Source organism: Penicillium concentricum (genome assembly GCF_028827145.1).
Source record: "Penicillium concentricum strain IBT 3081 chromosome Unknown utg000001l_segment0_segment0, whole genome shotgun sequence".
Classification (NCBI taxonomy): domain Eukaryota; kingdom Fungi; phylum Ascomycota; class Eurotiomycetes; order Eurotiales; family Aspergillaceae; genus Penicillium; species Penicillium concentricum.
In genome coordinates this window covers 6,192,146-6,208,318 of record NW_026622754.1, presented here as the reverse complement: position 1 = coordinate 6,208,318, position 16,173 = coordinate 6,192,146, and the positions used below count along the sequence as shown (strand labels likewise).

The window sequence follows — 16,173 nt, the reverse complement described above, 5'->3', positions numbered from 1 at the left end:
GTGGTACAGGATGATATAAGTGAAGGTCATCGAGCGTGACTACGCGAGAGCTATCTCTAGCCGAATGGATGCCTATCTATTCGTGTGCAAGCTTTACAGGGGTGATGAAATGGAAGTGAAAGTCAAGGCACAGCTATCAGGGAGAGAGGTCTACATTGGCGCCGAGATGCATGGTGAATGTGAGATTATTGATTGAAGAGTTGAGAACGGTCAGTTCTAGACTATGAAGCTTGACATTCCCCACAAATATGAAACCATACATCTGTGATTCCTAATTTATTTATTAAAGAAGTTGTTGTATAGGGTTCCCGACTAAGTTATACTTGGCGTTGGTCTTGGCGAGAGCCAGAGTTGTGGCGGGAGTTCGTCTGAAGTGTCCGCGGCCTTTCGCTGGCAGAAAGTGGACAAGTGCTTTAATCTACTTTTTACGGGCTCGTTAGCCTACTCATTGGAAGCGGCATTTGTTTCGAAAAGCACGTTGTCAAAAAGATAAGTAGGGTGCCTAACGAGAGGTCAGTTCTCTCGGACGACTCGGCGCCGGAAAGACGAAAACTGGGAATCCACTATTGATTAACGGGATTAACGCCAACGGCTGTACTTCTTACGGGAGAGGAAGTATTAAGCCGAACTTGAAGTATACGACTGACCCGCACGTCTCGGCGGATTCGGATTTCGGCGTCCACGGGTAAGCGGTGCGCTTATTAATATCGAATTGTTGCGGAGTAGTGGCGCAGGTTCTCGATGCCGGTAGCGAGACTCGCGAGTCTGCTCGGTAACTGAGGGATTTTCGGGAGCCAGTTGAGCTTACTTGCCGCTAAAAACCTCAAGATGAGGGTCCCAAGTATTAAGAACGCACTCCGCTGCGGTGGACCATGAAGAAAAATTTGCTTCGCCGGTGAGGGTCAACACGAGCTTTGAGAGCTTTAAACCCGCAAATCTGGAAGTGTTATTGGAGGGTATATTGCCGCGTGCGAAGTGGAGAAAGTTGGATATTGAGATTGAATGACCCGCATGGGTAGTGGATTGTGAGGTGTGTCGACTGGAGAGGCGTTTGATGAAATGTACGTCGTAGGAGAGATACTAGGGTATAGCGCGTGATAGTAAAAACTTTGCAATCGGTCTATCAAAATCGTCATAGTTGTTTACCTCCACCGCCTTAGGACTATACTGCCGCATCTACTATCCCGGGGTCAAGCTACCAACCCCAACTCCACAATTGCAGTATCCAGCGACAGGAAACCCCCTTAATCCTCGTCAAAATGCCTCCACCAAAGGCAGCAAAGGGTGAATATATCGAGACCGTAAGCAAAATCCCACCTTACCCTCTCAATTCGCAGCAAATCTCCCAACCCAACTCAAAACAAAAGAACCCAACCTAACCCACTCCAAAACAGGACACAGGAAACAAGATCTCCCGACGGTCCCAAATACACGGCACCCAACACATCATCCTGGGTGGCAAAACGGTAATCCAAGCTGAAGCCGTAATCCGCGGCGACTTGTTCCGCACCGCAACGGTTCCCACTCCCACCGACGCAAACACTCCCGCGGCAGCGCCGAACCCCAGCGCGCCCAGCGTGGCGATAACAGTTGGACGATACAGCTACATTTCTAAGAGTGCGATCCTGCGTCCGCCTAGCCGGCTGCACCGCGGCGTGCATTCGTTCTACCCACTCAAGATCGGCGACCATGTTTTTGTCGGCGAGGGCGCTGTTGTCGAGGCGGCATCGCTGGGGAATCATGTTCATGTTGGGAAGAGTGCTGCTGTAGGCAGTATGGCTATTATTAAGGACTATGCTTATGTGCTTGATGGTGCGGTTGTTCCGCCTGGTATGGTTGTGCCGAGTTGGTGTATTGTTGGTGGGAGGCCGGCGAGGATTGTCGGGGAGGTTGGGGAAGGTTATGGTGTTGAGGGGGCGGAGGGAGGTATGGCTAGGGAGAGGTATCGGGTTGTTGGACGACCTTAAGAGAGGTTTGTGGATTTGTCTTTGGTTTTTCTGGTTTTGTGATACCCCCTCTCTGCTACTTCTAACGTTATTGGATTCCTATTAAGTATCTACTATGGCAGATTGTCTGATTTTGTACGGATATTGATATGTATATTACTATATGCGATCGAAGCAGGCATAGTAAAAAAAAAAAAAAAAAAAGTACAATCAGCCCATATTCTCCACCCTGACTGCGCGTTTGAGCCGTAGCTCGTCCGCTTTTTCAGGGACACCAATCTCCTCAAACGCCATATCATCGATCCAGCGTCCATGGGGCTTAACAATCTCACCACGTGACATCTTGGTAGAGAGATAGAGCCAATTGAGAGCAGTTCCCACGGTACTCACTTCATCGCTAACATTATTGATGCCGTACTCTGACATGCGCTGGTACAGATCTTGATCGGTCCAGAGATCGAACAAGTGCTGTGCCACAGCATCGGTATCGCCAACATTAACCAGGAACCCATTCTTCCCATCCGTCACTTGCAGCGGGATGCCGCCGGCACGCGTGGCGATCACTGGTTTGCCTTTGTGGATTGCTTCGGAGACTTTTACTTCGAACCCTTCGGATCTAGATAGTTGCAGTGCGATGGTTGCCTTGGAGAGAATGGCGTTCAGGACTTGGTCGCAGGGCCGCACTCGCATCACGCAGATCAGATGGCGGATGTCTGGGACTTTTTTCTCCAGATATTCGATCGTCTCGTCGTAGATAAGCGCTCCGTCGGGATCATCCACCGATCCGTGTCCGCAAATCAGTAGTTTGGGAGGGATCATTTGAGTGCTTCCGGATACTAGCTTGTTGTAGAATTTCTCGTACGAAACCAACACATCCGCGATGCCCTTTGACGGGTCGAACCGTGCGATCTGGACGATATATGAATCTAGTTTTGTTAGTTTTCAGAAAACTGATCATCATCACTGCTACTAGTTCGGCTACTAACCCTCGGGCCATTGTATAGTTGGCATATCCGTGTTGCGACATGCTGAATTGAAGATACGGCCATAGTGGGCGACATCCCAGTCCCGCATAGTCTTGTTCAGTCCATCCAGCCTATGTCCCGGTTAGTGAGATGAAAGACGAAACCAGATTATCAGATTTCTCAGCCCTTACCAGTCAGTTGATGCAGGCATATAGCCCACCATCTCTGGGGGCACGTTTCGTGGCACGAAGTCGCTCACAGGGTGACTGATAAAAACGTCGGCGTGTTTAATACTATTCCAGAGGAATTCCCAGGCCTCCGCCTGTGGAGAGCCAGGTATCGCAACCAGATCACTTCGGATTTGGATGTGGCTTCGGAAGATGACTGGTCGATCTGGAGCTAGTGCTTTTGCGATGGGAATGAGGCCTGGCATCTGGGGATCGTCGATGATTATGACATCTGCACCGCCCTCTGATGGTGGAAGCAAAGGTCCACCTATGCGGGTCCAGTATCGCCTAGCATTCTCCTCAATCCATTCCTCCAAGAGTTTCTTGTTCTCTGGCAATAGGCGCTCCCCTTTATGAGCGACGCCTTGCAGGATATTGTGGTTTGTTTTGGTAACCCTAAAGACACCTGGCCGTGGTTTCGGTACGTACCTGCGAGCAATGTGTTAGTTTTTATTCTTGTAATAACATATATACAGGCACAGAACGCACCATTTGATGTCAGTGCCCAGACAGTGCGAAAATCGCAAGAGAGCATGCCGCATCAATGCCACGCCACCACCCTGAGGCGTGGAACTAAAAAATGCCACTTTTACCTTGCGCTCTTTCAACTCATCGGCGTAGCGTTGCATTGCGGACCATGTTCTATCCGAGACTGTTGTCTGGAAATCACTCAGGTCCGCAAGTCTGACATGGTAAGCTGTGTCCACTTCGACGAGCCCGAGGAAGCCCACTTGTAGCAGGGGCGTATTGTCCGGTCCAAATAGTCTGTATGTACCCGGAGTCAATGAGTCGTTTTACGATATTGAACGGGACCAACCAACCTAACACCTTTTCGTGCCATCGATTCAGCTTGTTCATCGACAGTCTTTACATCCCACCCAGAGGGCCCCTGGTTTTGATCCTCGTCAAACTGTTCGACACTCATTCTGTCTATCAGTGAGACATTTGACAGGACTAATGGAACGATGTCGAGCTCCGCCCAAAGGCGAGGGCATACTCGAGGGCAGTGGGATGCAACATCTTCAGGCATTGACATTCCAATACACTTCTCCAAGTGGCTCTGGGAATATTTCTTCATCTCGGAAAGGATGAATTGAGTGGCTTCCTCTGAGTTTGCTCCACCGTTTGGGAACTGCTTCTCGATGAAGTCCAGTAGATATGTGGTATCGCGGATTGCAATTGCGATGCTTGATATATGGTTGTTGTGGAAATTGCCGGAGATACCAGCATAGATAGTCTAATATTCTTGTTAGAATTATCAAGTGGCTTGTGCTGACACTTCGGAGATGTTCATACATCTGACGGCGGTCCTAACCAAGAGTTACGCTCGTACTGTAGCGACAGTCGACGCTGCTGCGTGACTGACGCATGGCGTTCAAACTTATGCCCTTCGCCGGGCATGATTAGGAATTTTAAGCAAAATCAAGGCTTGTCCAAGTAATCAGAAAAAGGAACTATCAGATAGATATATAGGTAGTATCGCATGAGTGAAGTCATTTGGCCATGACGTAACGACAAATCGACAAATTAAAAATTGATCTGTTCTTAATGGCCTTCTCAATTTGATCCCTGTTCAAGATGTTGCTTTGCGTAATCGGGTAGTATTACACTAAATTGGACATCAGAAAGTAAGTGTCATTGAGGGTATCTTTACAGGGGAAGTGACATGCTACACTCTAGGGCTATATATATCCCGTGATGGTTCATGGTTACCACCGGAGTGATATTTTTCCGTCTTAGATAATCCTCAGCAGTCGCCCCGGGGGACAGTTGTATGCCAATTTAATGGTATCGGAGTGTTTTGATAGATGAAATTGAGCAATAAAACAAGTTCAATATATGAAACCATCAGGATGAAACTGCCTCGTGTACTCCGTACCTCGTGGAGACCATGATGAGTAAGCTCAGCCCAAGCCCCTTTTCCAGGTTCCCCCGCCTCAGGGAAATTGAATTGAAGATCCTCAACACACACCACACCTTCTTCTCTCTTTTCTCTATTCTTTGGAGTTGTCTGAATTGAGAGCGTCACTTTGTACGGAAACGTCTGGTGTCTTGTATTCCCTCTCACAAACCCGCAATTCATACGCGGGTCGCAATTGTTGATATTCCGCCAAACAGCTCCTGAGCACGTCCGACACCGCGTCAAATCCCGCAAAAATGGGCGGACAAGTATCTAAAATGATGGGGAAGATATTCGGGACCAAGGAAATGCGCATCCTCATGTTGGGTTTGGATGCTGCTGGAAAGACAAGTATGTTTCTTGAACCTTGCTAAACACTTCGGTCAACATTGGCTAACTCCTTTTAGCAATTCTCTACAAACTTAAACTCAGTAACCAGGACGTGACTACCATTCCCACTGTCGGATTCAACGTCGAGAGTGTGACCTACAAGAATGTCAAGTTCAACGTCTGGGATGTCGGTGGTCAGGACAAGATCCGACCGCTTTGGAGACACTATTACTCCGGTACACAAGGATTGATCTTCGTGGTTGACTCCAGCGACACAGCGCGTGTGGAGGAGGCTCGCTCGGAACTGCACAAGATCATCAATGATCGTGAAATGAAGGATGCTCTGCTTTTGGTGTTCGCTAACAAGCAAGATATTCCTGGCCGTGTGTATCTCCCGTTCCTGGAATTCGATGATCTGTCCGCTGACCCACTTCTAGACTTGACACCGGAGGAAGTTACTCAGCAGCTTCAATTGACTAAGCTCAAAGACAAGCTGTGGTACGTTGCACCTAGTGTTGCAACAGATGGAACAGGTATTTTCGAGGGTCTTGTAAGTCGCGCGCCTGATCTATCTACTTGGCAATCTCAATCTAACCGTGCTATCTCTTGCTAGGCCTGGCTCTCAAACAATGTCAAGACCCAGCCCCAGAAATAAGATGCACCACTGTGATTCCGAGAGGCGCTCCTAGAGCAGCTTCGTTGTACAACAACTCGCATTATCCGACAAGTGTTTTCTCTTTTCTCCTCATGTCCGTGTTTTGATGACAAGACGACGCAGCATTTTGGGCTTTTGTTTCCTTGGTCTTTTTCTTTTGTTGGCCTTAGTTATCTCGTTGCTTTTTACGTTTATTTTCACTTCTATGATATCCCCTCTGTTCTTATATGGGCTTGTTGGGTCCAATTTAATACTTTAATTTCATTGTGCTCCAGCGTTATCGTTTGTATACCCTTGGTCAATTGTGGATGCGCTTCCTTATACACATAATTGACTACAGCAGAGACAGGGCAGACAAGTCCTGGCATTGGTTATAGAATATAGAAACAAATGACATACTTCTGATTGAAGCGCATGATCAAATTTGCATCTCGGTTCCACGGAGCCACCCTCCGCGTTAGATCCATATGTTCGTATAGCCATGGATCAGTTCCAACCCAGTCAGCTTGTTTCTTCTGCTACCTCAATATGACGATAGCGGAAGTCGTTCCCTCGTGGGCAAATATAAATAGAATGGTAATTCAGAGTTGAATCTTGCAAGACTGATACTTTTTGGAAGACATTTTTCTATCTACAAAGACCGAAATCTGCCCTACTCTGCTCGTCTACACACATCTATACAAACCGGGACATTTTCAGTCCCTCAAATTCAACTGCACGACTCCCACACCTGCCACGGCACTACCACTATCTTAATTTGTTCCAACAACGGCAATGCCTCAGGCTCAGTCCAAGGAAGGGGACAAGGTTAATTACAAGCCGGTGGGCGGTGTGTTGCACCCTTTTCTATAAGATACACATACATGTCCAAATGAACCACCCTCTAACAAAATATGACAGGCGCGCAATCCAAGACAAACAAAAGCGTCGGAGTCATTCGTGAAACCTTAGGAGGGCGTAGCGCATCAGATGATGAGCCGCGATATATGATCGAGAACATGCACACCCACAAGAGCTCCTCTATCAAGCAGGGCAACATCGAGGGACCGGCGGAGTAACCCATTGTCTTTTTCACTCTGGTAGATGATGTATATGACTTAGCATACTAAATTGAGCTGAATTGCTTTGTCTAGAGGCTTCCAGTAGTCAGAATATCTAGGTGCTTGGAGAAGTATAAGGCACTAGAATAACCTATTGCTAACATATCGATGTTCTGGGCTGTATAAGAGAGAGAGTAGGATGATTTGAAACGCCAACGAGAACATTTTTTATATTGAGACTTTTTCGATTTCTGTCTTATTGCGAACAAGCAATTAGAGACTCTATCATTTTGGTATGTATTCTTTAATAGTGCCTGAATGACGTATAAATGTGATAAAGAGCCCCAAAGAGAGGTCCCTGAATATTTGATACGTTTGATTGGTTTCGTCATCTGGCTATGTCTACCACCCTCTTCAAACGAAACCAAAGCTCGCTCAAAATCTGAGCTAAATTGACTCCACAGCAGGTTTCACGGCAGGTATCAGTAAGACTGTTCACACTCATAGAGAAACAGTATACTGATGTCTGATTCTCCCAGACGATGAGCGACTTTCCACCGCCAGGGACTTCCATCAAGACAAGGGGTTTCAGAGAAGTGTGCGAGGTCAATGGCCGTACATTCTTCAGGAAGAGAGGTGCACAGGAGTGGACCGAGGACAAATCTAATCCAGAGGAGTTGAAACCACCCGTCGAAACCCCCCATCTTTATCTCTACCTCGTCCAAGAAAAACAACTCCCCGGAGAACCAACCCATTGGGCACTCTTCCTCGCCGACGAAAACGAGCCTGACTACGGCTATGTTTATCAAGTCAGCGGAGATGCAGAGGTTATGAAATACGAGCCGTCGACTGAAAAGCTTAATCTCCTTGACGCAGGTCTCTGTTCAAACGTCTATACCCTGGCTGTTGTGTCTCAAGAACAGGCCAGGGCAGCGAGGCTGGTGAAAGAGGCTGCAAAGTCGGAGCTCCCTCCGCATGCGGAGAATCGGAAGGCTGTTGCGGAGAATTGTCAGGGGTGGACTGTGCGTGTTATTGAGAAGTTGGTTAAAGAGAAGAATGTTATGCCTCAAAAGCTTGAAGTGGTAAGGTCTTTGATGGAGGCCGTTTGATATCGGAGGTAGCCAAAAGCCAACGCTGGGCCACGCATTTCATGTAAGCAGACAGAGACCGTTATTGATTTTTGCATTACAATGAGAGGGAAAAAAATAAATTGGACTAAAAAGAAGCTCGTTGAGTATATTCAAGGATCAAGACATCAAGTGCTCATTCAAATATCATAATCTTTGTCCAAGGTATCTTGTAAAAAAAAGCGCCGCGCAAAACCCAAACCCCAAGCCGTGTCACATTTGTTGAAAAGTTCCTGTCACATCTGTTGAAAAGTAACCAGGAGAATGGCATTATTGATCAGAATTTTAAAAGCTTAAACATCAAGTTTAAGCCTGGTTGGGCCAGATATCGTTGGCAATATCACGGACCAGCTGCAGTTTGTTGATCATGCCATCCCAGTCGATAGCATTACCCTCACGGTGAGAAGCAAAGCCACACTGCGGACTAACACCGACCTGGTTAAGCGCAGCCTCGAGGGAGATGTTGTTACCCTCGGCGATGAACTTGGCAGCATCAATGACGCGCTTCTTCATCTCCTCCTTATCCTCAAGCTTGGCAAACTTGCTAGTGACAACACCCAGAATGACGTTCTTGTGGGTGGGCAGGAACTTGAGGGGCTCGAAACCACCGGCGCGGGGGGTATCGTATTCGAGGTAGTAAGTGTGGACGTTCAGCTCCTGGAAGAGCTTGATGGCGATACGGTCGTAACCGCCCTCGGAGAAGTGACGGCTGCCGACGAAGTTACCGCGGCAGAGGTGAACACCGACGTGCATATCGGCAGGCAGGCTCGCGAAGCAGTCGTTGTACTGCTTGATGTACTTCTCGAACATGGTATCGGCGGAGTACACGTTAAGAGGGTCCTCCTTGAAGCCAGTGAGGAACTTCTCAGAGCAGAAGTCTGAGCGGTTAGTTTAGTCAATTGATATTGGCTGGATGGGTAAGAACTTACAAGCCAGGTTGGGGTCGTCGAATTGGACGTTACGGCAGCCGGCGTCATACAGGATCTGAAGCTCGGCCTGGTAGGCCTTGGCGATATCACCGAAGTAATCCTCGTCATTGGTGTATACAGACTTGGGGTAAGCCTTGCCCTCACGGTAGCGCAGGTGGTACCAGTTAGGTGCGGCAAGAGTGATCTTCAGGTTTCCGACCTCGTTGGCAGGGACCTGGCTGGCGAGGTACTTGAACTGGTCGATGTAGGTGCTGCCAACGTGCTTGATCTTGCCGGTACAGATGATGCTCTCACCGGGCTTGTGGCCAGCCTCCAAGAATGCGGCGATATCGGGGGCATAGGGACGGAAGTCATCGACATCGACATCGTTGACCTCCTCGAAGCCGTCCAAACCGGGGAAGAAAGTACCCCAGAACACTATATCTGTCAACGCGACCCCCTCAATGACTTTCCGGATTTCTTACTGTGACGACGGTACTCGCCGTCAGACATAGCGGCATAGCCAAGCTTCTGCTGGGCCTCAACGATAGCCTTGATCTCCTTATCCTCGCAAGTGGTCAGTTCCGACTCGGGGATCTTGCCAGCCTCGAAAGCGAGCTTGGTGTCCAAAAGCTGGTTAGGACGCAAGAGAGAGCCCAAGTGCTCTGCGCGGAAAGGAGGACGCTGGTGAAGTTGAGGAGCCATTATGAATGGAGTATGTAGATTGACTGCGAGACACAGTGAGCGTTGTTTCTATGAAGATGCGAAGTATCTTACCTTAGAAATCTACCAAGGCAAATGTCTGAAGAAGAAAGATGGGAAGGTGAGGAAACGAATAAATCAAAAGAGGGGCATTGGCATTCATTCCTATTGCGATCTCATCCGAGCTCTATAGCGTATCCCGCCATGAGAGGCATTGCCCCACAAAACACTGAGGCTCTCCACATGGGCCGATTTGGCCTGTGAGTGTTATTTTTTGTAGTTTCTTGATCTTGTTTTAGATAGAGGTCATTTCGAGAAGCAATTCATATAAAGAGAGTATCCTGGAGATCCTATATGGATACAAGTTAGTACATGATAATATGATAATATGACCGGGGGAAACAGACCTGGAGTATTTCCAATATCCCTGATATCTCCCGAGGTCGGATGTCTTAAGGATAGTAGGGTGCACGGACCACATGACTTTTTCTATACATTCAAACATTTTCTGTAGTCCCTTGCTACTGTACATCTATTTGTCCTATCCCTCCAATCCTTTTTCTTACTTCTCTTTCAACATACTTCACACACTACAATACATTGAAAAACACCTTGGAAAGACCGCTGAGTCACCGATTACAAAGGTTCAGTGGAGCCTTGGAGCCAGCCCATCGATTGGAGTGGGGAACCCCGGCACTTCACTTTCATTCTCTCAGCCGACAACTACTGCACTCTAGGTTTACTGCATTGGACACTCCGAGGTGGATATCCAATCTTACTAATGGGAAAGGCCCTAGACATGAGCAATTTATCATGTCTGTGCTATCTCCTTTGGAGCTCCTCCCCAATGAGCTCCTAGACCAGATTATCTCTTACTTATCCACGGAGCCACCGTCATTTGGACAACTACATCATACGCCTAGTCTGAAACTCACCCAATCTCCAACAAAAGACCTCAAGCATCTCGAATTATGCTCACGGCGCCTATTTCAACTTGCGCGACCTCAACTATTCACCTATGTTCAACTCAACCTCGATGATGAACCCGACTTCCACTCTTTTATGATCAAGTCGGATCTCTGTCAACATGTAACATCTCTCGTCGCGATCGCAGAGGAGACCCCAGATAATCGGGTCGACCCATTCTGGTGGCGCCGAGTCCTCCGCTATCTAGATCCTCGCCGTGTTCTAGTAATAGGGCCGCCAGTCTTCATTGGCAACACTCTAGCCACTCCAATCAATGATGGACACCACTGGGCATTTGATATGCCCTTACAGATCTTGCTTTTGGAACGAGAGTGTAAACCTCGTGACCCATCCCAGCTGCCTGACTTGGAGAATCGTACTAGTCTTCTAGCATCACGACCATGGACGTCGATGACTTTTAACGAGTCATCTTCTCTGAAAGCATACAACCATTACGAGTACTTCCTTTCCTCTGTCCCATCAGTTCTGGCAGAATGGGGTACAAGCGGCATGCGCGGATCAACCCGTACACTTCAACGCCCAATCAATCTGCCAGCTCTCTTACGCGGCCTCACATACTTTTCCTACACGGCCGTGTTTCCATTTTACAATCACTCGCAAATTGTAATGGATGCTGTCGTGAGGATGCGTCGTCTGCGTCGCCTTGATGTACAGTTGGCACCCCTTCAGGATAATCATATTATCGAACTTGAACAACGAGGGTCTATGGATCCCAACGATCCTTGGATGGAACTCGCCACTTCGTACTCTTTGATTGGGTATACTGTGAATAAGCTACCCTGCTTGAAAGAGTTCAGGTGCGGTGACCTGCATGTGGAGGCCATTCGGCAGGATCTGCTAGCCGTTTTGGACGATGTCATCGGGGACGGGGGCTGGGTGCATGATGGACGTGGAGTGTGGAAGCGACCTTGACCATTTTTCGCCAGAAAGGTACCTCTAGCATATTATCTATCTATTTTCATCATAATACATGATCAAAAGCAATTTCAAAATAATCCAAGATCTCTAAGTAAAATGGATTGAACCTTCAAGTAGTGAAGGGTGCGGCTAGACCAAATCGGGGGATATCCACTTTCGCGTTTGTCCCTATCATCAACCACCTGCTCTTCGCTTCTTCTACAGTTGATATATCCTGACATCAGATCCATAGTAACTTGACAGGACTTTGTATACAGGGAGCCATGGCAAGCGCACCAAATGTCTACTCGGCAGAGCCTGCATTCCCGATCCTTGCTGATTCTCTACTCCTACCAGAGTCAAGGGAAAATGCAGCTCCTCCAAATGAGACAACCGCCAAAAACAGCTGGAACCTCAAAAATGATTGGAAACAGGGTATCCAATCCTCCAAGGAAGGAGTCTTTCGGTGCGGGGTTGTCCTCGGTTTCTCCAGACTACAAATGAAACGCAACGACAGCAACGAGTATCTCGGACAGGTATGACCGACTTAATACTACTCGCTGTACAATGTTATGAGACTAATATTTGCCATAGATTCCTCGATATATTCTCACAAACCATTTGCGGGGTATCCATCCATCATCTGAATCGAGCGCATTCATCATCCATCCACGAAGTTTCGAGGCTTTTGCCCCAAGGACTCTACTCAATGAGCTGCAGTCTCCCTCCCATGGCTACCCTGGTCTATCAAGGGATGATGCAATCCGTAGACTTGACGCTGTGCAGTTACTACCCGTACACAACTTCGCCAATGCCGCACAGGCCATCGCTAAGGTTTCGGAAGCGCTGCACGAGATCCAAGAAAAGCGAGAACAGAACAAACCGACTGAGACAAACCCATCCGTCCACAGCCCCATTGTCCTCATTATCGTGGGCCTCGATACCCTAGCTGAAGGCGTAATCCGAGCCTCCAATCCAGCTCGAGGTGCAGCCGTTTTGACAGCTACACTCCGCACCTTGACGCGCTTGTCTCGTGTGCACGCCTCTCATCTCTCCATCATTCTTGTCAATACTAATGGACTGGGGACAATGAGACCAAAGTGGGATAAAAATCAACCGTTGACTGGAAACCCTACCAGAGATAGTGCTGTGAGACAGCCGCTAGAAGATGGAATTCACTCCGTCTTCCATTCGGATATTCCTTCTCTGTTCCCGACCTTGCTCATGAAAACGTTAGACCAAGGCACCGATACCCATCTGTTGCTTTCTGATGTGAGAGGAGCTCAGATAGTCGAAGTGATCAAAGATCGAGTTGGTACGAGCCTAGGTAAATGGGGAATATGGAACGAGCAATGAATGATACCATTTGCTATGATGTCGCTGCCAGTAAAAGATGACCTGGATCTCGATGCAATTGTCGATACTCTTACAAAATAATATTTTCAAAACAGATCCGCCCCTCGCAAAGCGCCGCTTTGTATGCAACTGGCCCAAAAACGCAGCCACTACCATCCTGCTATATTAAAATCTGCAACCAACTCCAGTCCATGAGCCTTTTTTGTGCCTTTCCGCAATCAAGGGGTATCAAGCTTTTGTTTTGTGGAATCAGGCTGGCCATGGAAGTCTCTTGAGAAAAAACCCCCCTATTCGACATTCAAACCTGATTATCCTTCTCGGCCCATCGTCTCATCACACCCCTCTCCACCACAGACCGAGCTTCCTCCTCACATCTGGCGAGGTCCTGCTCTGCCGTTTCCTCCTCAAAGAGAATATCTTGCTGCTGCACTTTAACCCACTGCTTATGTCTCTCGCACCGCTTCTTAGTGCAGACGCCACGCGTCCAGAATGTAATATCGTCATCGCTATCGCCGTTCATCGCCGTGTCCCCGTCGGCATCAGTACTAGCCGAGGACCCCACAGCTAAAGCTTCAGCGGTTCCCTCCGCGAGAGCTTTCTTTCCAGCACCGGAGAGTCGCCATTCATCGAATTCTTCGTCAGACCACGAAAGCCGAGAGTCAAAGCCACAGATATCTTTCCATCCGCCCTTCGGCTCGTGCTGCTTTAGTTTCTCTACTATGCCCTTGGCGCGTGGCTTGAGAAGGGATACGAACGTCGTGCGTGCAGCAAGCATCTCCTTGCGATGAAGGAGTTCCTCGCGCTGCTTGCGCAGCTTTTCGATCTTGGCAATCTCGTCGTGTGAATATTCCATGGCAACATCATGGACGTCGACTGCCAACCATCTGCCGCTCTGCGGCTTTGATTCGGTCTTGATTCCAGGCCCGGCGGTTTCGTTCTCTTCTACCTGTGGTGGCGGGGAGATGATGCGATCTCCGAGCTTGCGGAATTCTTGTGTGGATGTCACCCCCATGATGGCGGCTTTCAGGTCTCCAGCCGTAAGGATGCCACCCATGCTACCCAGGTCTTCGAAAAGACCATTCGTCTGACCGGCACGCTGTTTAAGCTGTTGTGTCTGTTGACGCATGAATTCCCGGCCGTGGTCATCGCAGCAGTATTTACTCGGGGGCTTTGTTTTGGCGCGCGCCGGTTTCCGGCACTCGACCAGGCGGCACATCGGTTTCCATGTTGTGCATCCCTTTCCTTCACTTGCGCAATTCGGGCCTGGTGTTTGAAGTTAGTTTTGAATAGAAGAGGGCCGTTTCTCATTTGACACTTACAGATATACCGCTCGATCAGATCCGCATCTCGAGGATCGATATTGACGCATTTCCCATGGTACCAGTCATCACAGTCGCCATCGCACGCGATCATCCATGTATGATTATCAGGCCGGCGGCAAATACAAAAGATCGCGTTTTCGTCAAAGCTGTCAGAGTCGTCGTTTTCCTGGGTAGTAGCTTGTTTGGGCCCTTTCTTCTTCTTCTTCGATGGCTTTTTCTTCTCCTCTGGAGGTGGAGACCCTGCTATCGAGACAGAATTTTGCTTCTTGGCGGGTGTTTTGCTGGCCCTAGAAACCGGTGTGTTGGAACGTCGCCCGTCAACGCTGTCTACCTCTGGATCATTCGTCTTGCGCTTCTTGGCGGCAGGTTTCTTTGCAGTTCCCTTTTTAGCAGTGCTTGCGGGCTTTTTGTTTGCTGTTTTGACGGAATTTGCCGGGGAGGACCGGTCGGATGATGATGCCCTTGATGTCAGCCCATGCTTGAGGTTCGCCACTGTTTTGGAGGTCGCGAAGTCGCCCGTGCCATCGAGACCTAATGAATTTGTGTCCAAGTCGTCGCTAGCCGGGAATTTATCGAGGGTAGAGCTTGTTGGTTCGGTTTTGACTGAGGGTAAGGGTGTATCTTGGTTAGCGACCAGCGGAATGCCCTTACTGGGGTCGTAGGCACCATCGTAGAGGTCGGTCCAAGTCACACTCTTCTCGGAACTGGCCACGCCATTTTGAGGCGCAGGCCCAAGATCCCTGAAGAGTCGGTGGACCTTCTTCGCTCTGACGGTGCCGAAATATCCACATTGTCGCCAACCAGCAATCCCCACCACCCGATTATCCTGGACAATGACATTGCTCGGAATGAAGTTATTGTGTGTCAAAGATAATTCCTCCTCCTTGGTTTTGTCTGTGAATAGGATATCTCGTTCGCGAGGCTCGACGGAGGGTGGAATTTGGGAATTGAGTTCACGGCATACATAGGACGGTTCGTCTGGGGGGGAATCGATCGTTCCGAGCCGCTGGAGGATCTGGCGACACTGGTTTTTCAGAACCTCAATCTGTTCCGTGTCAAGATATCTCCACGCAACTTCCAGCGAAACGCCCGCAATGCGAGACTCGATTGTCACATTCCTCCCCTCAATCGTCCCGCAAAAACATATCACTGGCACTGCCACTCCAATCTCTCTGAGCGAGTCCTCTGCCTTCTGCGCGGCTGACAGTTCATTCGCAGACGAGTATCTCTCAGCCGCCGCTCCATCGGCCAGTTCGCGGTCAACCCGAATAATTATACTCCCAGCCGCGAATGCCTCCCTCGGCCCTGAGATATTGAGTGAGTATTCCGGGGTACAGTATTTCTGCGCGACCTTCTCCCAGAACGAGTTCACAGCCGGGTCAGACTGATACCAGTTCATGAAGCGAGGGGTGAAATCGTCGGCGCGGGGTGTGTAGCGACCATACTGCGGGCTCTGGGAAAGAAACGGGTCATCTCTGGGAATGTGATCAGGGTTTGTTTCGTAGGGGTTTGTTGTGGACATTGTGGCCGCGGAGCCGTTCACATGGTTTGCGCCGGCGGCCATCTCCATCTCCGCCATGGCTGTCACGAGTAGAGTGGGAAGGTGTATTATGCGCAGGCTCGAGATGATATCTTCGCACTATTTCCCGTTCGTAGTTTCGAGAAATAAAGCTTGTGTGGACTCCTGCGAGGTCCAAATATGCGAGCGAAGATCGCGGGCAAAACTAAACCGATACAAGTTCCACCGAGACTGCCGGAGACATCATGTGGATTGCATCGAGGGTATAGGGTATTGCAGATGGCTTTTCGGG

The 16,173-nt window shown here is 48.9% G+C and overlaps 9 protein-coding genes across 9 annotated transcripts; 6 read left to right on the top strand and 3 right to left on the bottom strand.

Annotated features, from left to right (window-relative positions):
* Window positions 1–1,259: 1,259 nt before the first annotated feature.
* Window positions 1,260–1,967, top strand: N7517_002381 (dynactin subunit 5; the record flags this gene model as incomplete). The annotated part of the gene is made up of 2 exons (XM_056720111.1): window positions 1,260–1,301; window positions 1,395–1,967. 2 exons carry the CDS (start codon window positions 1,260–1,262, stop codon window positions 1,965–1,967), a joined length of 615 nt encoding a protein of 204 aa, XP_056584246.1.
* Window positions 1,968–2,156: 189 nt separating this feature from the next.
* Window positions 2,157–4,539, bottom strand: ccg9 (putative trehalose synthase (Ccg-9); the record flags this gene model as incomplete). The annotated part of the gene is made up of 6 exons (XM_056720110.1): window positions 2,157–2,872; window positions 2,933–3,042; window positions 3,103–3,567; window positions 3,628–3,903; window positions 3,960–4,375; window positions 4,435–4,539. The coding sequence occupies 6 exons, from the start codon at window positions 4,537–4,539 to the stop codon at window positions 2,157–2,159; spliced, it is 2,088 nt and encodes a 695-aa protein (XP_056584245.1).
* Window positions 4,540–5,295: 756 nt separating this feature from the next.
* Window positions 5,296–6,023, top strand: N7517_002379 (ADP-ribosylation factor family protein; the record flags this gene model as incomplete). Its single annotated transcript, XM_056720109.1, has 4 exons — window positions 5,296–5,389; window positions 5,446–5,751; window positions 5,806–5,918; window positions 5,982–6,023. 4 exons carry the CDS (start codon window positions 5,296–5,298, stop codon window positions 6,021–6,023), a joined length of 555 nt encoding a protein of 184 aa, XP_056584244.1.
* Window positions 6,024–6,797: 774 nt separating this feature from the next.
* Window positions 6,798–7,081, top strand: N7517_002378 (hypervirulence associated TUDOR domain-containing protein; the record flags this gene model as incomplete). The annotated part of the gene is made up of 2 exons (XM_056720108.1): window positions 6,798–6,852; window positions 6,924–7,081. 2 exons carry the CDS (start codon window positions 6,798–6,800, stop codon window positions 7,079–7,081), a joined length of 213 nt encoding a protein of 70 aa, XP_056584243.1.
* Window positions 7,082–7,605: 524 nt separating this feature from the next.
* On the top strand, window positions 7,606–8,172 carry N7517_002377 (uncharacterized protein; the record flags this gene model as incomplete). Its single annotated transcript, XM_056720107.1, has 1 exon — window positions 7,606–8,172. One exon carries the CDS (start codon window positions 7,606–7,608, stop codon window positions 8,170–8,172), a length of 567 nt encoding a protein of 188 aa, XP_056584242.1.
* Window positions 8,173–8,496: 324 nt separating this feature from the next.
* N7517_002376 (cobalamin-independent methionine synthase II family protein) lies at window positions 8,497–9,803 on the bottom strand (the record flags this gene model as incomplete). Its single annotated transcript, XM_056720106.1, has 3 exons — window positions 8,497–9,068; window positions 9,120–9,536; window positions 9,584–9,803. 3 exons carry the CDS (start codon window positions 9,801–9,803, stop codon window positions 8,497–8,499), a joined length of 1,209 nt encoding a protein of 402 aa, XP_056584241.1.
* Window positions 9,804–10,613: 810 nt separating this feature from the next.
* N7517_002375 (F-box domain protein) lies at window positions 10,614–11,699 on the top strand (the record flags this gene model as incomplete). Its single annotated transcript, XM_056720105.1, has 1 exon — window positions 10,614–11,699. One exon carries the CDS (start codon window positions 10,614–10,616, stop codon window positions 11,697–11,699), a length of 1,086 nt encoding a protein of 361 aa, XP_056584240.1.
* A 269-nt stretch (window positions 11,700–11,968) lies between these two features.
* On the top strand, window positions 11,969–13,040 carry N7517_002374 (uncharacterized protein; the record flags this gene model as incomplete). The annotated part of the gene is made up of 2 exons (XM_056720104.1): window positions 11,969–12,220; window positions 12,279–13,040. 2 exons carry the CDS (start codon window positions 11,969–11,971, stop codon window positions 13,038–13,040), a joined length of 1,014 nt encoding a protein of 337 aa, XP_056584239.1.
* A 298-nt stretch (window positions 13,041–13,338) lies between these two features.
* Window positions 13,339–15,941, bottom strand: N7517_002373 (putative PHD transcription factor; the record flags this gene model as incomplete). Its single annotated transcript, XM_056720103.1, has 2 exons — window positions 13,339–14,303; window positions 14,360–15,941. 2 exons carry the CDS (start codon window positions 15,939–15,941, stop codon window positions 13,339–13,341), a joined length of 2,547 nt encoding a protein of 848 aa, XP_056584238.1.
* Window positions 15,942–16,173: the final 232 nt, after the last annotated feature.